Source organism: Eleutherodactylus coqui, chromosome 13, assembly GCF_035609145.1.
Source record: "Eleutherodactylus coqui strain aEleCoq1 chromosome 13, aEleCoq1.hap1, whole genome shotgun sequence".
NCBI lineage: Eukaryota > Metazoa > Chordata > Amphibia > Anura > Eleutherodactylidae > Eleutherodactylus > Eleutherodactylus coqui.
The window spans coordinates 102833397-102858107 of NC_089849.1; the positions used below are offsets into that span (position 1 = coordinate 102833397).

General features: G+C 50.4%; 1 protein-coding gene across 4 annotated transcripts in view; it reads left to right on the top strand.

The window, feature by feature from the left end:
- Positions 1 to 10969: 10969 nt before the first annotated feature.
- SMURF2 (SMAD specific E3 ubiquitin protein ligase 2) overlaps positions 10970 to 24711 on the top strand; it is a 47455-nt gene continuing 33713 nt past the window's right edge. For 2 of the 4 annotated variants that reach the window (XM_066586847.1, XM_066586848.1), the window contains exon 1: positions 10970 to 11192. In XM_066586847.1, coding sequence (XP_066442944.1) covers positions 11141 to 11192 — 52 coding nt within the window. In that variant the 5' untranslated portion in view covers positions 10970 to 11140. The remainder of the gene's footprint in view (positions 11193 to 24711) is intronic. The other 2 variants (XM_066586849.1, XM_066586850.1) reach the window with 1 other exon arrangement.

The following is a 24711-nucleotide window of genomic DNA, read 5'->3' on the forward strand; positions in this document are numbered from 1 at the left end:
ATGCAAGGAACATCTAGTCAATCCTACTTGATATCTCAGCGCACCTCATGCTAATGCAGCGCCTTGAAGTCAACAAGGTGGCAGGCACCAGCATCACTCGGATTCAAGATATGCAAATAAGGAAAATGGAATAATGACTGCAGCACCACCTACTGGATGGCAGCATTCCTGCAAATCAGTCTGGACTTTATGCAGGTCTGGCAATTGAAAACCAAACCAGAGCCCATATACAGACAGCTGTTTCAGGGTGTTTGCCCCCAGCAGTGTGCAGTAGAATTCTGGCTTGGTTTTCAATTCCAATCATTGCTCTACAGACCTGTATAAAAGGTCACGCATTGATTTGGAGACACATTGCCATCCACTGGGTGGTGCTGCAGAGGTATTATGCCATCTTCCTTATTTGCGATGTCCCAGAGGAACATGCATGGCCTTTAAAAGCCTCTTCACTTGCCTCCGATGGTCTTCCTTAAAGAGTAACAATACTTCTCCTGCCTCAGATGCAAGAGTCACTGGGCAGCCGGCCTCCTCTGCCAGTCCTCGTAATGTGAGCACTGATCTCCATATTCTGAGCACCTATGTCTTGTCCACACCCCACTGCACATGGCTGACATCTCCATCTTGCTGGCATGAGGCACATGGCAAGGGCAAAAGACTTCACTGCATCCAAGCACACACTGACTTGGCTGAGGAGACAGACTGCCCTGTGTGTCTTGCCTAGGTGCGCTGCTGCCGCCGCCTGTTGGGCATACTGGATATAAAGTAGGCTTTTGACTAGATGTTACTTGCATGTTGAAGCTCACATGGTGCTTATAAAAGCTGTTTCCTGTGCTCCAGTCCTCACAGCCCCCCAACAGGTCATGGCTTCAGGATATCCTAGTATGGCATAGGTGTTCTCTGAGGAAATCCTGACCTGTTGGGGGTCCTGAGGACTGGAGTTAGGAACCAGTCAGCACTTCTTACATCTTAGACCGGCTGCATACAGGCAGACTTGCATTGCAGAATCTAGAGCAGGCATCTGCCTTGGTATTCCACAGAAAACACCACCCATAGCATGCAATGGAAAAGCTACTTTTCCTGCACACAAGCGGAAAGCAACTGCAGTTTCACCCTCACTTGCGGAGAAAAAAACTGCAGCATGTTTTTTTTGTAGGCCCCCCCCCCCCCCCCCCCCCCCCCCCCAAGCGGACAGCTTCCACTGCAGTCAATGGAAGCCATCCACCCTGCATCCCTCCTGCAACCATGCGAGAGCCACACTATCGCATAGCGATGAGTGACCATCTGTGCTGTGCAGCTGGGCCGGCCAGACTGTCCGCATTACAGACTAGGCATATAGTAGCCGGATCACGGTCTGGCTTCGGGATCTTACTTCTCTGCACAGTCCGACCCGGTCCTGTGCAGGTGGCCTAACGCTGATTTTGTGTAGTATCACCTATGTCTAGTAAACTAACTCTGCTAGGGCTCTATAAATCCATACGTAAGGAATAGCTAGTCCCGGCGCAGTAAGTAAATTTAAGCAGAGCGCTCGCACCAGCTCTACATGCTTTCCCAATAAGGGCTCATTCACATGCATATAACGTCACCATGTATCACATGGTGAATGGAGTCAATAGCAGTATGGCTGATCACTAGTGCTTTTATTGCACAAAGAACGCAGCAGGGTCTATTTTAATGCATCTTATGAGATGGAGGCTTAGTCTGGGCGTGTAATAAATGCTGCAATTACAGTATGTGTACAAAGTTTAATATGCAACAGTGCTAAGAGCGGGGAATTTAAAGACTGCCTGCCAAGACGTGCAATCACTGCCTTACACAGCGATGGGCGGCTCGCACACCAGTAAACAGCTGTGTAATATACGTAGCGGTTTAGGCATACAGCCGTGTGAATGACCCCCACGGTGTCCAACCTTATAGCACAAAATCTTGGGTGATCTGGAAAGTGTTGCCTAAATAGCTGATGCTGTGAAAATCAGATTGCAATGTGTGTTTCTAGCGATGCGATAAAAAGTCTCCATAGGAATACGTGGGATATATAAAAAAGGCACATCGCAGAAAGATAGAGCATGCTGCGCTCGCATCAGTGAAAACATTGCAGGTGTATCTGCAGTGAAGAAAAAGAGGACCCGAACGGGTAAGCAGAAGACCCGCAGGGTTGGGGCTGCCTCCATCCATACTTACCACGGCCTGTTTATTACAGCCAGCACCTTGCAGCAACAGCTATTAAGTATTGAAATTTCCAGAATGGCCACCCAACGATGAGATAACAGGGAGCCATGCGGGTGTCATGCCAGCTAGGGGGCTTCTGAAAGTCTTGGGAGAATGCCTATCAAACTGTCCCCGTGGCCTGATTGACTGCCTGTCAGATTGCAGTATGATGTAATGTTGTCGTATTACATAATACTGCAGGAGCGATCAAAGCATTGTAAGTTGTGGTCTCCTAGGAGGGCTAAAAGAAAATGTAAAAATGAGAACAATAAAGTTTTACTAATTGTTGACAAAAAAGTAAAGTAGTGCATTATTTACCCCGCACAGTGAATGTTGTGAAAAAAAAAAAAAATAACATAAAATAAACGCCAGAAATGCACTTTTTTTTTGGTTCCCCGTCTCCAAGAAAAAAAATGCAATAAAAAGTCATATGTATTCTGAAATGGTACCAACGCAAACTACAGGACATTTCGCAAAAAATGAGCCATTGTAGAACTATGTGGACGGAAAAATAAAAGTTAATTGTGCGTAGAAGATGGCGGCAGGAAATTAAAAAAAATGTATTTGGAAAAAAAAAACAAAAACATAAGTCTGGTATCGTAGTAATCAAACGGACCTAGAGAATAAAGTTATCGTTTTTGTTGCAGTTTGTGCGCCGTAGAAACAGGACGCACTGAAAGATGGTGGAATTTCAGGGTTGTTTTTTCATTCAGCTCCACTTAGAACTTTTTAAAAGTTTTTCAGTACATTATATGGTGCATTACATAGCACCAATGAAAAATACAACTCGCTTTGCAAAACACAAGCCCTCCTACAGCGATGGATAAATAAAGGAGTTACGATTTTTTAAACGAAAAAAAATGCTTGCTCACTAAGGGGTTAAATAACTTGACCGTGAGACGTGCGGCTATTCCGTTTTACCCGTGGAATCGGCAAGTTTTAATTTCACAGAAACGTATCAATTACTTTCTCTTCCGAAAACTTTGTTGCACAGTGTAATCGTTCCGATTCTTGCTGGAGTCGCTGCGTGTGAAGCACCTTTACCTGCATGGATAGTCCCTGCAATATCAGAAGGCAGGAGATGGGTGCGGCTGATCTGTGTAGGTCAGACTAGATGACATTGTAACAAAGCCTCAGTGGTGGTGGGGGGGCAGGATGGTCCTATGTGCAGCCTGCAAGCCGAAAGCAGAGAAAGAGGTAAGGTTCTCGCATGAAGGCATCTGCAACGCAATACCCGCAAGAATATGGCGGTGGTCAAATCTGCAGCTGATTGTTGTGGCTCTGCTGTGTTTTCACTTTAAATCCCCTCCACATGGCTTGTACTGAAATGTTGCATTGCTTCTGCTATGAGAAGCGTCTTCCATCTGCAGCCTCTGGCATGACACTCTGGGCAGACAACATTATGGGCGATGGCGGATGTCTGAGGCCAGCACTTCCGGGTTTTCTCTTCGGCTTCTAAGCCAGAGCCAAACATCAGAGCGTCAGTGTGAACTCAGCCTAAGGCCGGGTTCACATGTGTGTCAGAGGGTCTGCCTGGAGCCCCCGCTGCAGTCCTGGCGGGATAGTGTGATGTGTCATCTGCAAAATATGCTGCTTAGTATGTCTGACGTCAGACCTCATTATAGCTAATGGGGGCTGCTTAGCGTGGCATTAGTATGATGCCAAGGGTGGAGCTGCACAGAAAGACCGGAACGATGGGCACAGATATGAATATGCCCTGTGGCATCTGTAGGATCCCAAACGCTTTACCAAAAAGCTGGACATACCTTTAATCCCTGAAATATGTTGTTTTTATGTTTCTCCTCCCCACTTAAAAAAAAAATAAATTCATGTTTATTTTTGCATCAGCCGTGTGCGGCCTCGTGTGATGGGACAAGCTGGATCACTGGTACTACCATATATAATGCACTGAGGAAGTTTCTAGGGGGAGCAAAATGGGGAAAAAATAATTCCACCAACTTTGGGGCACTTGTTTCTGTTGTGAAGGCACCGACACGACTTCATTCTGTGCGATCACAAGGAAAACGGATTTCAATTTGTACTACATTTAAATAGTAAAATCTTCGGAAATAATTATATTCTGCCGTTTTCTGACCGCCATAACCTTCTTCTCCATTAGTTGTGTGAGGGCTCGTTTTTTGTGGGAAAACGTACGATTATGAAACCAATGAATTTCAATGCTTCATTCTCATTTGCGATGTTTTCACGCCTGCGATTCTGCAAGAGAAAAAAACATCACAGCATCTCCTTTCTTTTTGCGATATAGCCCATTGTTTTCAAAGGCGCCGGCGGTAGCAGCGTCGATCCCATTGAAAGCAATGGGCAAAGAACGCGATCTCCTGTCTCTGCTATGATGGCTGCAGCAGAGGAATCCTTCGCCCAGGGGTTTCACCTTGTCTTCAGTGGGGCCGGCACTAATGCCCTCGGCCCCATTGAAAGCAATGACAGAACATAGCAATCTCCTGTCTCTGCTGTGACAGGGCATTCCTTCATCCCTCCGGAGAGTCCCTTCATCACTGAACACTGTAACAGCAGCAGTAGGGGATTCCTTCATTCCCAGGGAGTCCCCTCACTGAACACTGTAACAGCAGCAATAGGGGTTTCATTCATCCCCGCGGGGAGTCCCCTCATCACTGAACACTGTAACAGCAGCAGTAGGGAATTCTTTCATCCCAGCAGGAAGTCCCCTTCATCACTGAACACTGTAAGAGCAGTGGAAGGGGATTCCTTCATCCCCGCGAGGAGTCCCCTCTTCACTGAACACTGTAACAGCAGTGGTAGGGAATTCTTTCATCCCAGCAGGAAGTCCCCTCATCACTGAACACTGTAACAGCAGCGGGAAGGGGATTCCTTCATCCCTGCGAGGAGTCCCCTCCTCACTGAACACTGTAACAGCAGCGGTAGAAGATTGCGCTCTTCTCCCATTGCTTTCAATGGGGCCAGCACTACTGCCACCCTATTGAAAGCAATGGGATGAAGAGATTCCCCGCAATGATGTGAGGCTGCTTTCACATGAAAACACCTCGCATCCAGAGGTTTCACATGGATTGCAAGGGCGATATTGGGCCGTGATTCTCAGTCTCGCCAGTGTGCAGGAGCCCTTAGGATGATTTTGGAGTGCATTTGACTTTTTGCTTGTTTTTTTTAATCAAACTTTTTCTTGGTGGAACGGTGACCAAGAAAGCGCAACTTTAGTGGTGTGTATTTTTTTTTTTTACTGAGGACGTTGACTGTGCAGGACAATACTAAACTTTTTTCATTTTTTGTCTCTTTAGTTTCCATAGGAGACTTGAACTTTTTTATCACTTATACCATGTACTGCAATACTTCAGTATTACAGTATATGATATAGCGGCAGGTGTTCTATTAAAACTGGCCATAGGCCTGTCTTAATAAGTAGAACCCCAGGGGGCCTTCAGAAGGCAGTGAACTGCTATGACAATAGAATGGCGCCTTGTGATCTCATTGAGGCGGGAAAGGGGTCAGTAGTTCGAGGAATTTAAAGGGTTAACAGCCTTGATCTGCGCAAATGATTATCGTGGCTGCTCACTGCCAAATTCAGCTGATGCCAGCCATGTATGGAGCAAGCTCGGCTCTGCCCATACAGACTTTGGAGCGCAGGGGTAGTCTGTGACTTTGGGCAGTTTTTCCCTATTGATGACCTTGGATAGGTCATCAATAGATGATCGATGGGGGTATGGGACTTAGGATCCTGCAGATCAGTCGGCTCCCGGTACAGCTCTCGTCCATTCAGTGGAGCTGTGCCTGCACTACCAACCCCTCCCACTGCACTATGGACGGAGCAGTCTGGTGATAGACGGGGCTCTTGATCGGTGAGCAGACGTCATCTATAGAAAAAAACACCCAAAGTGCCAGACAACCCCTTTACGACTGTAGTACCTATATGCAGCCAGCAGAGGGTGCTCCTATAAAGTGTGATCTGCACACAGCGGAGTGCTAGTGCAGCACAGATAGCATAAACTCCCCAGGAATAACATTGGAAGGTTGCTGTAACTTTGGTGCCCATCTGGAGTAGTGACCGCACCGCCTCCTGCAGCTCCCCCAGTGGTGGCCTCCTGTGACTACAGCTGACGTGTGGGAAGTGGCCATCCCTCTGGGATCAGGTCACTGCTTCTGTGCATCCTGATCCATGAATAGAATTCCACAGTTACAGTGAAGACTGACAGCTCAGTGTCGTGGACAACCAACCGCTAATGTACACAGCTGTATACATGCATCCAATGTGTCCAGTATACCCTGCTACTTCTTGTAAACCCTATTTTCTCCATGCATAACCAACCGTTAGGGCTCATTCACACTAAAGTATTGTGGGTAATTACACTGCGTAAAAACGAAGCGTTTATATGCGAGTACGTGCGGTATTAACCAGAAACTCACGCATTCCATAGATTAACCCCATAACGCTGCAGGCATACAGTTACATCCTGCGGGGTCGGGTTATGTATGAAGGGGGATCGCGGGGTGACCTCTCTTCATACAGTGTGGGCATCAGCTGTCACCCGGCAGCGACAGCTCCAATAAGCTGTGCGGCTCATCAGAACTGTTAACCATTTAAATGCCGCTATCAATTCTGACAGCGCCATTTAAATCCCTTTGGCCGATGTTCTAGGGTCCCGTATGGTGCCCCACGATGAGAGCCTCTGAAAGGCCTCATTGCGTGGCTTGATAGACTGCCTGTCAGATCTCAGTATGATGTAATGCTATGGCATCACATCATACTGCAGGAGCGATCAAAGCATTGCATGTTCATGTCCCCTCTGGGGACTAAGAAAAATAGATTAAAAATAAGTTTAACCTCTTCCCTCCATATGACGTAAGGGTACGTCCTGGAGGCAGGGTACTTATTGCAGCTGGACGTACCCTTACGTCATGTGGATAGTGCGAGATCATAAGAGATCTCGCCCTATCCGGCAGCGGGAGCCGGCTGTCACTGATAGATGGCCTTCAGCTGTTAACCCCTTCCCTGCCGCGATCTATGTAGATCGGGGCATGGGAAGGGTTCACAGAGGGTAGTCCTGCAATGCCTTATCATAGCGATCATCAGTGGTATGATGTAAGTCCCTCAGAGGGACACAAATGGTGTTAAAAAAAAGATAAAAATAATGTACAAAAAAAAACTTTGGGGGGGGCTTTTTCCCATATTAGCATAAAAAAATTGAAGAAAAAAAATTTAAATTCCCACATATTTGGCATTGTCGTGTCCGTAACGACATGTAAATAAGTTGAATACGCTTTTCATCCGGCATGGCAAAAAGAGTTAAAAAAAAAGCTAAAATTTTTGGCATTTTGCCTCCCAAAAAATGCAGTAAAAGTGATCAAAAAAGCCATATGTAACCCAAAATGGTACCAATAAAAACTGCAGCTTTTAACGCAAAAATATAAGCCCTCGCAGAGCTCCATCCATAGTAAAATAAAAAAGTTATAGGACTTGGAATGCAGCGATTTAGAAAAACAAAAGGGTTTTTTATTGCAGAAAAGTGGAAAAACCTAAAAAAATATAAGAATTTTGGTATCATTGTAACCGTACCGGCCGGCAGAAAAAATGTATTGTGTCATTTATGCTGCATGATTAACGCTTTAAAAAAAATCTATGGCAGAGTTGATGCGTTTTTTTCTCCCTGCTATGATAAAAATAAATAATGAAAGTTTTACAATATAGTTTATGGAACCAAAAATGGTACCGATAAAAACTACAGCTCGCCACGCAAAAAACAAGCCCTTATACGGCCGCGTCGACGGAAAAATAGGTATGGCTTTTGAGAAATGGAGATTAAAATTCTCCAAAAATCGTTGCGTCCTTAAGCCCAAAATAGGCCATGTGCTTAAGGGGTTAAAAAAGTTTTACTATTTAAAAAAAAACAAACAAAAAAAAACCCTTTACCATAATAGAATAATAAAACTAAAAAAACATATTTGGTATCGCCGCGTCCGTAAAATTCCAATCTATCAAAGGAATGCATTATTTACCCCGCGCGGTGACAGTCAGCGGCGACGATGGAGAAATAAAGGAGTTACGATTTTTTAAAAGAGGGGAGGAAAAAACAAAAATGTGAAAAAAAAGGGCCGTGTCCTTAAGGGCGGATTCCCCCGCCATATTTGTGCGTGTTTTTGCATGCGCAATACGCAGAGAATAGAATCCATTGATTATAATGGGTTCCTTCACATGCGCAAATTTGTTGCACGCAAATAAACATGGCATGCTCTATTTTTGTGCACATTTGCGCTCCAAAGGTTGCCCAGAAATCTATTGGGGAACGCAAATGCGCAGAACCAAGGAGATGCGCAAAACACTGTGCAGTCCCGCTGTAAAAGTAACTCATCCTGAACTCATTAGGCTAAATACCCATCTAGCTCGCGGTGCGGGCGTGTCCTGTGCGCAAAAAACCTTGTCCTGCTGCTGCAAAGAGTACAATAAGATACGCCGATATGGACGCCAAAAATAATTGTTCACGGCGCAAAGATGCTAGTTTGAGTCGTGCGCTATTGTGCATACGCCCGTATGAAGATGCTCTTAGGGCTCATTCACACAAGTGTATTGCATCCTGTGCCCTCTGTACACCCCACTATCACCCTCTTCCCCCTTGTATGCCCCTCTGCCCAGGTGCCATCCTCTGCCCGCTGTACACCACACTATCACCCTCTTTCCCCTTGTATGCCCCACTGCCCAGGTGCCATCCTGTGCCCTCTGTATACCCCACTATCAACCTCTTTCCCCTTGTATGCCCCTCTGCCTAGGTGCTCTCCTGAACCCTCTGTACACCCCACTATCACCTTCTTTCCCCTTGTATGCCCCTCTGCCCAGGTGCCATCATGTGCCTCCTGTACACCACACTATCACCCTCCTTCCTCTTGTATGCCCCTCTGCCCAAGTACCATCCTGTACGCCCCAGCCACCCTCATTCCCTTTGTATGCCCCTCTACTCAGGTGCCATCTTGTGCCCTCTGTACACCCCACTATCACCCTCTCTCCCCTTGTATGCTCCTCTGCCCATGTGCCATCCTGTGCCCGCTGTACAGCACACTATCACCCTCTTTCCCCTTGTATGCCCCTCTGCCCAGGTGCCATCCTGTGCCCTCTGTATACCCCACTATCAACCTCTTTCCCCTTGTATGCCCTTCTGCCTAGGTGCTATCCTGGACCCTCTGTACACCCCACTATCACTTTCTTTCCTCTTGTATGCCCCTCTGCCCAGGTGCCATCCTGTGCCTTCTGTACACCACACTATCACCCTCTCTCCTCTTGTATGCCCCTCTGCCCAGGTGCCATCCTGTGCCTCCTGTACACTCCACTATCAAACTCTTTCCACTTGTACGCCCCTCTGCCTAGGTGCCTCCTGTTCACCCCATGGTCACCCTATTTCCGCTTGCATGCCCCTATGCCCAGGTGCCATTCTGTGCCCCCTGTACACCCAACTATCACCCTTTTTCCCCTTGTATGCCCCTCTGCCCAGGTGCCAACCTGTACCTTCTGTACACCCCTCTATCACCCTCTATCCACTTATATGCCCCTTTGCCCTGGTGCCATCCAGTGCCTTCTGAACACCACACTATCACCCTCTTTCCCCTTCTTTGACCCTCTGCCCAGGTGTTATCCTGTGCCTCCTGTACACTCCACTATCACCCTCTTTCCCCTTGTACGCCCCTCTGCCCAGGTGCCATCCAGTGCCCCCTGTACACTCCACTATCACCCTCTTTCCCCTTCTACGCCCCTCTGCTCGGGTGCCATCCAGTGCCTCCTGTACACTCCACTATCACCCTCTTTCCCCTTGTACGCCCCTCTGCCCGGGTGCCATCCAGTGCCCCCTGTACACTCCACTATCACCCTCTTTCCCCTTCTACGCCCCTCTGCTCGGGTGCCATCCAGTGCCTCCTGTACACTCCACTATCACCCTCTTTCCCCTTGTACGCCCCTTTGCCCTGGTGCCACCCTGTGCCCTCTGTACACCCCACTATCACCCTCTTTCCTCTTGCATGCCCCTCTGCCCAGGTGCCATCCTGTGCCTTCTGTACACCACACTATCACCCTCTTTCCTCTTGTATGTCCCTCTGCCCAGGTGCCATCCTGTGCCTTCTGTACACCACACTATCACCCTCTTCCCTCTTGTATGCCCCTCTGCCCAGGTGCCATCCTGTGCCCCCTGTACACTCCACTATCACCCTCTTTCCCCTTCTACGCCCCTCTGCCCGGGTGCCATCCAGTGCCTCCTGTACACTCCACTATCACCCTCTTTCCCCTTGTACGCCCCTCATCCCTGGTGCCACCCTGTGCCCTCTGTACACCCCACTATCACCCTCTTTCCTCTTGTATGCCCCTCTGCCCAGGTGCCATCCTGTGCCTTCTGTACACCACACTATCACCCTCTCTCCTCTTGTATGCCCCTCTGCCCAGGTGCCATCCTGTGCCTCCTGTACACTCCACTATCACCCTCTTTCCCCTTGTACGCCCCTCTGCCCAGGTGCCATCCTGTACACTCCACTATCACCCCCTTTCCCCTTCTACGCCACTATGCCCAGGTGCCATCCTGTGCCCTCTGTACACCCCACTATCACCCTACCTCCCCTTGTATGCCCCTCTGCTCACCACCCTGCGCCCCGTCGTCTAAGCGCCCCACGCACCCCACGCACCCCGTCCTCCTCACCCTCGGCTGTGCGCCCTCCGCGGCCCCGCGTCCTCCCCATTGTCGCCCCCTGTGTACACCCCGTCCGTGCGGCCCTCCCCCAGGCTCCTCCCCCGGCCGGGTGTCTCCTCCCCCTCCCTCTGTGCTCGGCTCTGTGTCCCTCTCATGGCGCCGCTCTGTACATCTGGGCCTCCCCTCTCCGCCTGATAGTCGTCTGCTCCCCGTCGTCGGCCGCCGCCAGCACTCCAGTCCGCGGCTCCGGCCCGGGCCTACTGCGGCCTCCCGCGCCCCGCAGGGCCATGTCCAACCAGGGGACCCGGAGGAACGGACCCGTGAAGCTCCGCCTGACCGGTAAGAGGCCTGGACGGGCCGAGGATCCCCGCTACTACAGGCCGGGCCTCAAGGGTAGGCCGCGGACCCCGAGCTGGACGGCGTGTAGGGGGGGGACCCTAAGACTCCCCGGGACCCACAAACACACGTAGTCAGAGGGCGACCCCCAGTGTGGGCAGCGACCCCTGAGAGACGGGAGGGACCCTCAAACACATGTCAGAGGGGCGACCCCCCCCCCCCCCCCCTAGTGCGGGCAGAGACCCCTGAGAGATGGGGGGAGGGAGGCACTGAGACCCCGAGACCCCCAGTGTGACCTACAAATATATACTGTGTGACTGCTGTAGTGGGAGACCCCCTCATACTGGTGACCCCCCCCCCCCCAAATATATACTGTGACTGCTGTAGTGGGAGACCCCCTCATACTAGTGACCCCCAAATATATACTGTGACTGCTGTAGTGGGAGACCCCTCATACTAGTGACCCCCAAATATATACTGTGTGACTGCTGTAGTGGGAGACCCCCTCATACTAGTGACCCCCAAATATATACTGTGTGACTGCTGTAGTGGGAGACCCCCTCATACTAGTGACCCCCAAATATATACTGTGTGACTGCTGTAGTGGGAGACCCCCTCATACTAGTGACCCCCAAATATATACTGTGTGACTGCTGTAGTGGGAGACCCCCTCATACTAGTGACCCCCAAATATATACTGTGTGACTGCTGTAGTGGGAGACCCCCTCATACTAGTGACCCCCCCCCAAATATATACTGTGTGACTGCTGTAGTGGGAGACCCCCTCATACTAGTGACCCCCCCCCAAATATATACTGTGTGACTGCTGTAGTGGGAGACCCCCTCATACTAGTGACCCCCCCCCAAATATATACTGTGTGACTGCTGTAGTGGGAGACCCCCTCATACTAGTGACCCCCCCCCCAAATATATACTGTGTGACTGCTGTAGTGGGAGACCCCCTCATACTAGTGACCCCCCCCAAATATATACTGTGTGACTGCTGTAGTGGGAGACCCCCTCATACTAGTGACCCCCCCCAAATATATACTGTGTGACTGCTGTAGTGGGAGACCCCCTCATACTAGTGACCCCCCCCAAATATATACTGTGTGACTGCTGTAGTGGGAGACCCCCTCATACTAGTGACCCCCCCCAAATATATACTGTGTGACTGCTGTAGTGGGAGACCCCCTCATACTAGTGACCCCCAAATATATACTGTGTGACTGCTGTAGTGGGAGACCCCCTCATACTAGTGACCCCCCCAAATATATACTGTGACTGCTGTAGTGGGAGACCCCTCATACTAGTGACCCCCAAATATATACTGTGTGACTGCTGTAGTGGGAGACCCCCTCATACTAGTGACCCCCCCAAATATATACTGTGTGACTGCTGTAGTGGGAGACCCATCATACTAGTGACCCTCCCAAATATATACTGTGTGACTGCTGTAGTGGGAGACCCCTCATACTAGTGACCCCCCAAATATATACTGTGACTGCTGTAGTGGGAGACCCCTCATACTAGTGACCCCCCAAATATATACTGTGACTGCTGTAGTGGGAGACCCCCTCATACTAGTGACCCCCCAAATATATACTGTGTGACTGCTGTAGTGGGAGACCCCCTCATACTAGTGACCCCCCAAATATATACTGTGTGACTGCTGTAGTGGGAGACCCCCTCATACTAGTGACCCCCCAAATATATACTGTGTGACTGCTGTAGTGGGAGACCCCCTCATACTAGTGACCCCCCAAATATATACTGTGTGACTGCTGTAGTGGGAGACCCCCTCATACTAGTGACCCCCCAAATATATACTGTGACTGCTGTAGTGGGAGACCCCCTCATACTAGTGACCCCCCAAATATATACTGTGTGACTGCTGTAGTGGGAGACCCCTCATACTAGTGACCCCCCCAAATATATACTGTGACTACTGTAGTGGGAGACCCCTCATACTAGTGCCCCCCCCCCAAATATATACGGTGTGACTGCTGTAGTGGGAGACCCCTCATACTAGTGACCCCCAAATATATACGGTGTGACTGCTGTAGTGGGAGATCCCTCATACTAGTGACCCCCCCCCCCCCCCCCAAAATATATACTGTGTGAATGCTGTAGTGGGAGACCCCTCATACTAGTGACCCCCAAATATATACGGTGTGACTGCTGTAGTGGGAGACCCCCTCATACTAGTGACCCCCCAAATATATACTGTGACTGCTGTAGTGGGAGACCCCTCATACTAGTGACCCCCCAAATATATACGGTGTGACTGCTTTAGTGGGAGACCCCTCATACTAGTGACCCCCCAAATATATACTGTGTGACTACTGTAGTGGGAGATCCCTCATACTAGTGACCCCCCAAATATATACTGTGTGACTGCTGTAGTGGGAGACCCCTCATACTAGTGACCCCCCAAATATATACGGTGAGACTGCTGTAGTGGGAGACCCCTCATACTAGTGACCCCCCAAATATATACGGTGAGACTGCTGTAGTGGGAGACCCCTCATACTAGTGACCCCCCAAATATATACTGTGTGACTACTGTAGTGGGAGATCCCTCATACTAGTGACCCCCCAAATATATACTGTGTGACTGCTGTAGTGGGAGACCCCTCATACTAGTGACCCCCCAAATATATACTGAGACTGCTGTAGTGGGAGACCCCTCATACTAGTGACCCCCCCAAATATATACTGTGACTACTGTAGTGGGAGACCCCTCATACTAGTGACCCCCCCAAATATATACTGTGTGACTGCTGTAGTGGGAGACCCCTTCATACTAGTGACCCCCCAAATATATACTGTGACTGCTGTAGTGGGAGACCCCCTCATACTAGTGACCCCCCAAATATACACTGTGACTGCTGTAGTGGGAGACCCCTTCATACTAGTGACCCCCAAATATATACTGTGTGACTGCTGTAGTGGGAGACCCCCTCATACTGGTGACCCCCCCAAATATATACTGTGACTGCTGTAGTGGGAGACCCCCTCATACTAGTGACCCCCCAAATATACACTGTGACTGCTGTAGTGGGAGACCCCTTCATACTAGTGACCCCCAAATATATGCTGTGTGACTGCTGTAGTGGGAGACCCCCTCATACTGGTGACCCCCCCCCAAATATATACTGTGACTGCTTTAGTGGGAGACCCCTAATACTAGTGACCCCCAAATATATACTGTGTGACTGCTGTAGTGGGAGACCCCCTCATACTAGTGACCCCCAAATATATACTGTGTGACTGCTGTAGTGGGAGACCCCCTCATACTGGTGACCCCCCCCCAAATATATACTGTGACTGCTGTAGTGGGAGACCCCTCATACTAGTGACCCCCAAATATATACTGTGTGACTGCTGTGGTGGGAGACCCCCTCATACTAGTGACGCCCCCAAATATATAGTGTGTGACTGCTGTAGTGGGAGACCCCCTCATACTGGTGACCCCCCCCAAATATATACTGTGACTGCTTTAGTGGGAGACCCCTCATACTAGTGACCCCCAAATATATACTGTGAGACTGCTGTGGTGGGAGACCCCCTCATACTAGTGACGCCCCCAAATATATACTGTGTGACTGCTGTGGTGGGAGACCCCCTCATACTAGTGACCCCCAAATATATACTGTGACTGCTGTAGTGGGAGACCCCTCATACTAGTGACCCCCCAAATATTTAGTGTGACTGCTGTACTGGGAGACCCCTCATACTAGTGACCCCCAAATATATACTATGTGAATGCTGTAGTGGGAGACCCCTCATACTAGTGACCCCCCCAAAACATATACTGTGTGAATGCTGTAGTGGGAGACCCCCTTATACTAGTGACCCCCCAAATATATACTGTGTGACTGCTGTAGTGGGAGACCCCCTCATACTAGTGACCCCCCCCAAATATATACTGTGTGACTGCTGTAGTGGGAGACCCCCTCATACTAGTGACCCCCCCCCTCATACTAGTGACCCCCCAAATATATACTGTGTGACTGCTGTGGTGGGAGACCCCCTCATACTAGTGACCCCCCCCCAAAACAATACTGTGTGACTGCTGTAGTGGGAGACCCCCTCATACTAGTGACCCCCCCTCATACTAGTGACCCCCCAAATATATACTGTGTGACTGCTGTGGTGGGAGACCCCCTCATACTAGTGACCCCCCCCCCCCCCAAATATATACTGTGTGACTGCTGTAGTGGGAGATCCCCCCCAAATATATACTGCGTGACTGCTGTAGTGGGAGACCCCCTCATACTAGTGAATCCCCCCAAATATATACTGTGTGACTCCCGTAGTGCGAGACCCCCCCCCAAATATATACTGTGTGACTGCTTTAGGAGACCTCTCATACTAGTGACCCCCAAGTATATACTGTGACTGCTGTAGTGGGGGACCCCTCATACTAGTGACCCTCAGTGTGTATAGTGATAAGTCATATACAATAGTGCCGTGGTCATGTGACCCCCCCCCCCCCAACTATAGATCTAACATCCATGACCCCCCCTCAAATTAGTGAACCCTTACTTATTGATGAACCCTCAAATATATCCGAATTCCATGTGATGCCGGTAGTTCGATACTGGTGAGCTCTCCAATGTCTAGTGACCCCAATAACCTATATTACGCTGACACCCCCCTACTACTAAACCGCAGTTCTTTTTTTTTTTTTTTTTCCACGAGGAGTCGCCAAGCCCTCCTCTTTTCCAATACATCTATGATAGGACTGGTGGCACCCCCATACTACTGCACCCCAATATACAATACAGGGAAGTGATAACCTCGGACCCCCGGAGTCACTCTACCCCTTGATATAGTGTGGTGTCCCCCATAATACAGTATGATAGGTGGACCCCCACTACTAGGATTTGGGGCGCTTATCATGATCCTGGTTTGTGAGAGATCTGAGATGCCCCGATCGTCCTGCGGGTGTAGTCACACGGGCGAGTTCCGTCCAATAGCGATGTGGCCAGAACTCGCGGCGTTAATGACAGTAATTACGTGTTTATTCACAGGAGCGATTCTTCGCTCGCAGGTTTGAAAAATCGCTTTGTGGTTTATGGTTGGACGATTTGTCGCAAGGAATTCTGCGTTATTTCCTAAGATCGCCATAAACACCCAGATCCGCAGCATGCGCCCTTCTTGACATCGTAACCGCCATATTGTTTTCTACGGGTTTCATATTCATCGCTGTACACACACAATGCATTGCGTACGCACGGCGTCTTAATGTACAGAGCGGGGGAGTAAAAAACGAGTCAGACTGCGCACGATAGCGAGCGCGAGATACGCTGCCATGCGCATTACACCATGGCGGCCCTTTGCCGCGATAGCCGCCTCACACAGCGGTGAAACGCTCCACAATACATGCAGAGTCGTACGCAGACAGCCGCGTGACCGACCCCTGAACAGGATTTGCGCTTGTTTGTACGACTGCCTGTTTAATGGCCGTTACACGGGATGATTATCACACAAAATTCAATAAAAATGCGCCATAATCCTTACGTCTAATTGCACGGCATTGTTTACTTTGTTTGTCGCTTACTTTAGACAAACAATCATGGCGGTGCGCTGACTCCTCGCTGCGTCTAAACGCTCCCCGCACCATGCGTACATACAATGTGCAGCGAGGCGTGAGCGGTTCTCAGCGCTGACATGTCTAAACGCTTTGCACAAGCGCGAACCACTAGTGGTGGTATCACCCGCTCGTGCAGAGCGTTTACCCAACTGGCATCCCGCGGGAATGGAGGCGCGGCGGGCTGGCACAACCATCACTCCTGCGTAAAACACGTCAGTCGGTCGTCCAGTGTAAAGGGGCCCTTATGGACCTAGGAAGCAGAATGGAGGGCAGCGCTCTTGGGGGGCTGTCATCTAGCAGTCCTTAGACTAAGACCGGTCTCACATGACCATTTAGAAATTGCGTGTTACGCGTGCTCTGTCCGCCCGTGTGATATGCAGTAGCTCACAGGCAATACGTTTTTTTTCTTGCACACTTCCGCTCACATTAGCGTGTAGGAATTACATAAACCACGAGCGCAAAATAGACGCAGCATGTTCTATTTTGCCATGTTGATACGTGAAAGAGTCCGTTCTCTATTGTCGCATGTATACCCGCAGCCCATACGGGTAAAAAACAGGTGTACTGCACATGGCCGCCTGTGTGAGTACGCGGTCGTGCGCAGTGCAATTTTGTAGCCATACGCGGGGTCACGGCCGGGCTATAAACTGTAACGCCGCGGGAGCCGCACGGCGGTGTGAGCCTGGCCTGACGTGCGCTACAGATGCGGTGACTGCGGATGGGTGACACTCCTGTGGCACACTGTAAAAATGGGTTTAGGGCATCTTACTCGCTGACACCCTGAGTAGACGGTCGTTCTGTCCGCCGCGGGTGCGGCTCGGTAGTTTGGGCGACAATTGGGGGAAGTTATCAAGTTTTCCAAAACTTCTGAAGAGCAAAACCGCCTGGTGATACGGAAGCCGATCTGGTTATGGGGCGCTCCAGGTTTGGTAAACTATAACTGCGATGCGAACACCGGTCCGTGTGAGGTGGCTGGGAGCAGCGGAGCGCAGCCGGGCGGCGGGGTTTACATCGCCATGTTTTACGCATGAGTTGCGAGATGCACAGAACTGGCGTGTGAATAGATGGGTTAATTCACATGAGCGGTTTTAGGCTGCGTTCACGCGGGGTGGAAATCCTGCGTAATGTCCACAGCGGCGCCGCACAGAGATCCTGGCTGACTTCTGAGGCGGAATGGCTGTTCAAAACCCGCGTCATTTGGTGTGGGGTCTGAAGTGGCTTGTCCGCCTGTGTTCTGCTGTGGGAATCTCTCCCCGTATAGAGAAGAGTCCGCTGCGGAAATGGCGCCACAATTAACAAGTTGCGGATTTTAATTGCGTGCCGCATGTCCGTTTCTGCACGGCTTGTCCGCAGCGTGTGATCGAGATTTTTGCAAGTCTCGTCCGCTTTGCTGCTTAGTCTCAGTTTTAAGAACACATGCGGAGGGTCCGCACAGAAAATCCCCTGCAATTCCGTCCCGCGTGTCCCCAGCCTAGCGCTTTCACTGATTGTGCGAGAACAGAAGTTCATAGCGCGTCCTATTTTTGAGTGATCTGTTCAATAATCACCCCCCCCCCCCCTTTTTTTTTATATGCTAGCCCTAAAAAATCATCATACTCTACACGTAAATGTTTTTCTATGGTAATTTTTTCCCCTATTGCTGTGATTTCCTCGTGTACGGTGATGCGCTTTTCCTGCACATCGTTATTGCGTGTAATCGGTCCGATTTTTCTCATATATCGCACTCCCCTTGGGCTCATTCACACGGCCGTATACATATAATGCTGTGTATTGCGCAGCATTTTACCGCTGCCTGAGCCGGCTATCGCTGCATATGGCAGCAATTCTGCGCTGCGCATGACGCCGTATGTCACGCACTGTGACTTTTTTTTTTAATCCCTCGCTTTATTAGCAGCGTTGCCTATTATACGCCTCGCGTACACAATGTATTGTTTATATACAGCATTTTATACGCACCCGTAGAGAACAATAGGTCTATATCACACATGTGGTAGAAACAGAAGTGCAGCGTCGTTTTTAACGCGCATATTATATGCAATTAAAAAGCGCCAGTGTGAGTGCGCCGTGCGAAAATCAATGTATTCGCTTACTGCGATGTACCGCGTATTATACGTGCGTAATACGCAATTCAAATATGTTCCTGTGAATAAGCGCATACTGGCTTAGAAGTGAGGTCTGCTCAGCTGTTTCTGTAACCCCAGCCACTGTGTACAGTTGGGGCCGCGGGGGCCAATACTAGAGGGGTGAGGGTCCTGCTTCTACTGGCTGACAGTATATACCATATAAGCGCTGCTGTCTGCTGTGAAGAACCAGTTCTGTAGCTCCTTCCCTGCAGACTGCCTATTCTGCACTTTTCTTTGGGCCTCCAGGTCACATGACCAGCACTCTGACAACATTCTGTGTCCTGCAGCTAATGGCTCGCTTATGGCAACGACCCGTAGCAACCAATCACAAAGCAGCTTACATCTCATATTCCCCTCTTGAAAATGAAAGCTGCTCTGTGATTGATTGCTATGGGCAGGAAAGGTAGCTCTTTAGAACAGTTGCCATAAATCTGAGCTGCAGGACACAGAATGTTGTCAGAGTGCCGGTCATGTGACCCGGAGGCCGGAAGAAAAGTGCAGAATAGGCAGCGAGGAGGACGAGATACAGAATGGGATTTTTCACAGCCGAGGTCGGTGACTCACATGGATTTCCCCAAAATAAAACTATACAGTGTTATATCCTGAGCGTGACATTAGCGCCTCCCTACAGGACACGTATTACTGAGGACGGGCGTACACAACTGTGTCCACCAGCGTGCCATGCGCGTAATGACATGCATACTTTCTGCGTGCCGCCAGTCCTCGTACATTAACGTGGCGTGTATTGAGCGTGTCACTTTTTTTTTCTTCCACTCGCATTGTGTGAGCGACACATTTGAAAACCTATGTGAGACTGTTACTGTGTGTTACGTGTGCAATACGCTGTAGCATCCGCTCCTGTGAGACCGGTCTCTTTTTATGTACGAGTCATTCATCAGAGTTTGACATCTAGTCTCCACAGCCCTGGCTCTCACCCAGCTTTCCCAGACTCCCGAGCAGCACGTCCGCTGCATAGACTTCTTCAGGAGCCGCGGAAATGTCTCTTCTGGCTGCTATAATCATGATCCCCCAGTTATGGTGTAAAAGGCCCTAAAAGCCTTAAAGGGGGTTGTCAGAGTTGCAGGAACTTCCCAAATGGGGATGCAACATACTACTTGCCTGGTACGGGGGATGCAGCCCAAGACGGAGCTCGGCGATTGATCACTGAGCTCTGCTATTGGCTGTGACGTCCTGTAAACTGAGCGGGGCTACAGCTGTCAACAGAAACCGCAGCGGGGGACAGGGCGCCAATACGGGGGCGGGGAGAGGGGAGTATGTGCCACCGTCTGTTTCAGTGTTCGGGGAAGGAGTTGACTATAGAGTTCTTCCAACTCCGACAACCCCTCTAACCATATGCCATAGTATGTATCAGTATCTACTATGCTTCATGCACACGGCTGCCATTAGGACCCCTATCGCACGGCCCTCGATGACCGCCACCTTGTATACCGCCACGTGAAAGTACGGCCGGATAAAGATATTGATATAGCGCTTGGCACCACTTCTAGTCGGGGATAATCTCATCCGGCTGCTAGACAGAAACCAGGGCAGCATAACCCGCTTGTGCAGACGATACTTTGGCCATCGGCCCCAGGTTGAGTAATGAGGCTGCGGAGTGGCCCGTAGGTACCTGCAGCCGCCGGCTCTACCGTCTGGAATCTCTTCCGCTTAAGGTATGCGGCCGGCCGGCCCGTCAGCTGTGAAAACAATGCTTTTGTTGTGGATTCCAGTGTGGCACCGGCCCTGTCAGGGTTAACAGGAACTGAGACGCGGCCGGCATTCCTGCTGACTTGGTTTGTCGGGCAATGTCTGGGCGGGATCCTGGCAGCCACAGGGTTAATGGAATCCTTCCTGTGTTGTATCAATACAAGTTCATTGTTCTGAAACTTTCTGTAACTTTTGGGCCTGGTTTGTCCGCAGGAGTGCCGACCCCAAAACTGAAATTGTGGCATGCCGTGATTTGAGTGTTGCGAGCGGAGAAACACTATGGTTCTCTGCCCGTGGACAGCGGGGCTGCGCTTTCCATAGCATTGCGGATTATCGCTGCGAGTAACGCAATGCAGTTGTCCGTGGACAGAGCCCTTCTAATACCTCCCATAGCTGAAGGTTTGTTACAGTGTATTAGTCTGAAGACTACAAAGTATTGTTTAGACTGGATACAATGTAACGCATCCTCCGAAATATTGGGCCATGCTGGGTTTCCAGCATTTAGACAAGACCCTTCAGTGCTGGGCAGGAGCGGCACGGTCTGTCAGTGGCTGCCTTGTTCTGTGCCAGCTTGTCCTCCTCCGTGCCAGGATCCAGCTTATGTTGGCTGAGTAATGCCCTCTGTGTCACCGGTCCAGAAATCCCTGTCCCAGACGGCTCGCTGTTAGTCATTTGGTCTGCATGATGGCTTCCCAAACTGCAGTGCCCCCAACGGGTCATGAGGGTCTGCTATAGGGAATACCTGGGCGACAGTAACTGCATCACCCCTGCAGTGCCCCCAACGGGTCATGAGGGTCTGCTATAGGGAATACCTGGGCGACAGTAACTGCATCACCCCTGCAGTGCCCCCAACGGGTCATGAGGGTCTGCTATAGGGAATACCTGGGCGACAGTAACTGCATCACCCCTGCAGTGCCCCCAACGGGTCATGAGGGTCTGCTATAGGGAATACCTGGGCGACAGTAACTGCATCACCCCTGCAGTGCCCCCAACGGGTCATGAGGGTCTGCTATAGGGAATACCTGGGCGACAGTAACTGCATCACCCCTGCAGTGCCCCCAACGGGTCATGAGGGTCTGCTATAGGGAATACCTGGGCGACAGTAACTGCATCACCCCTGCAGTGCCCTCAACGGGGCATGAGGGTCTGCTATAGGAAATACTCGGACAACAGTAACTGCATCACCTCTGCAGTGCCCCCAACGGTTCATGAGGGTCTGCTATAGGGAATACCTGGGCGACAGTAACTGCATCACCCCTGCAGTGCCGCAAGACATGCCCGCTTCTGGTGAGGCGAGGATTGGAGTTCGCAGAAGCGCTGCTTTAACCCCTTAAGCACGCGGCCCTGTCTTTTCATTTGTTTTTTTTCCCCTACTTTAAAAAAAAATAAAAATATTACATTAATTGCCGCCGTCTTCTGACAGCCATACCTTCTCTGTTTTTCCATCGCCCCGGTTGTGTTACGCCTCGTGTTTTGTGGACGTCCTGTAGTTTCTGTTCGTACGCTTTCTGAGCACACGTGCCTTTTTGATTGCTTCTCATTACTGTATGTTTCGCTTTATAAGATGCACTTTTCTTGAGCTGTTGCCGGCTGTAAGAAACAGCTAGCACCCACATTGGCTGTATCGGGATCCCCCTCCATACATAACCTGAACCTGGAGGAAGCAACTGTATGTTCTGTGTTGTTAAGGGGTTAAAGCATGAAAAATGTGTGGGCTAGGTCATATGATTGCGATAGAAGATTAATCTGAGAAGGAGAAATATAGATGCATTTACTATTATTTTAAATGTGTCCCTATGACAACACTTCCTGTTTTTCTGGGACATTTTATTGTTGTCAGGGGGACAATCTGTATTTTGTGCTTTGTCCACATCTGTCACCTTAAGGCTGGGTTCCCACGGGGCGAAATCTTTCTGCTTGGCCACACCAAAAAGCCTCAAGATTTCCGCTTGAGAGATACTGGTTGTAGCTCCAACTGCTCCTTCCTCCGCTGTCCATAGCCTCCAGCATCCTGAGAGCAGTGCATGATGGGAGGACAGGAGTGGGAGTACTGCAGTGTACCATTCATGTGCAGAAAGGTCTGGTCTGTCGGCTTCAGCAGGTAGTCTGGCTCTCAGTGAGGGAGGTTGACGCCGGTAAGTTGTAGGACCTGTAAGCTGGGGGTGGAGCTACACCCAGTATCTATGCATGCTGGAAGTTGTAGGACCTGTGAGCTGCAGGCGGAGCTACACCCAGTATATTTCTGCATGCTGGAAGTTGCAGGACCTGTGAGCTGCGGGCGGAGCTACACCCAGTATCTATGCATGCTGGAAGTTGTAGGACCTGTGAGCTGCGGGCGGAGCTACACCCAGTATCTATGCATGCTAGAAGTTGTCGGGCCTGTGAGCTGCAGGCGGAGCTACACCCAGTATATCTCTGCATGCTGGAAGTTGTAGGACCTGTGAGCCCGGGGCGGAGCTACACCAAATATCTCTCTGCCTGCTGGAAGTTGTAGGACCTGTGAGCCCGGGGCGGAGCTACACCAAATATCTCTCTGCCTGCTGGAAGTTGTAGGACCTGTGAGCCTGGGGCGGAGCTACACCAAATATCTCTCGGCCTGCTGGAAGTTGTAGGACCTGGGAGCCCGGGGCGGAGCTACACCAAATATCTCTCTGCATGCTGGAAGTTGTAGGACCTGTGAGCTGCAGGCGGAGCTACACCCAGTATATCTCTGCATGCTGGAAGATGTAGGACCTGTGAGCTGCAGGCGGAGCTACACCCAGTATATCTCTGCATGCTGGAAGATGTAGGACCTGTGAGCTGCAGGCGGAGCTACACCCAGTATATCTCTGCATGCTGGAAGATGTAGGACCTGTGAGCTGCGGGCGGAGCTACACCCAGTATATCTCTGCATGCTGGAAGATGTAGGACCTGTGAGCTGCAGGCGGAGCTACACCCAGTATATCTCTGCATGCTGGAAGTTGTAGGACCTGTTAGCCCGGGGCGGAGCTACACCAAATATCTCTCTGCATGCTGGAAGTTGTAGGACCTGTGAGCCCGGGGCGGAGCTACACCCAGTATCTCTCTGCATGCTGGAAGTTGTAGGACCTGTGAGCCCGGGGCAGAGCTACACCCAGTATCTCTCTGCATGCTAGAAGTTGTAGGACCTGGGAGCCCGGGGCGGAGCTACACCAAATATCTCTCTGCATGCTGGAAGTTGTAGGACCTGGGAGCCCGGGGCGGAGCTACACCCAGTATCTATGCATGCTGGAAGTTGTAGGACCTGTGAGCCCGGGGCGGAGCTACACCCAGTAGCAGTACACAAGCTTTGTGCATGCTGGGAGTTGTAGATAACGGTCTGTTGTGTTTACTATGAAAGTGATGCATGTAAACAGCGGCAGATCAGCGGCTGCACGGGACGAAGAGGAGGTTCTGGTGCCGCAGATAAAAGCTACCTGTTGCCACTACTTGGCTGTTCTTTCTAGATTTCATTTTGTGCCTGAAAAACCCCCTTTTTAAGTTCATTATTAATCTTCTCCTCATAGTGATGTCTAGAGAGCCATGAAATGTGTGGGTGCCTGTAAGTGCTGCCATGACTGATGGCGTGAGGACTTCTGCACCCTGGTACATAAGGCTCTCGGATGGCACAGCTCCATCTGATCCCTGGTATGAGGATTCTTGGGCATCAGCTGCATACCTGTTCTATAAAAGGGCACAGCGCCCACCATGTGGACCTCCAGTCATATCGCAGCCATATTTCTTTAGTGTTGGGTTGGTTGGGGACTGTGTACCCCTGACGGCTGTCGCAGCTGAGAGGCGGTGGTCTTACCTCTGCTGGTGAGAAAAGAAGTGCTGTGACATGACTGCAGGGGGCATCCAAATGGTGTGGGCTCTCCAACCACTATGGGGTCAGTGGGTGACCTGCAGGCCCTCTAACCACAATGGGGGTGCTAGTTTTTACTTGCCTTGTGTGATATGGTTCCCTGTCCACGGCAGTGATTTCGCCGGCAGTAAACCACCGGCGAATTACGCCGGCTGAAGCTTTTCACTGCGTTGCTATGGAAAGCGCCGGCCCCGTGTCCACTAGCATAGAATCATTGCGATTCTCCAC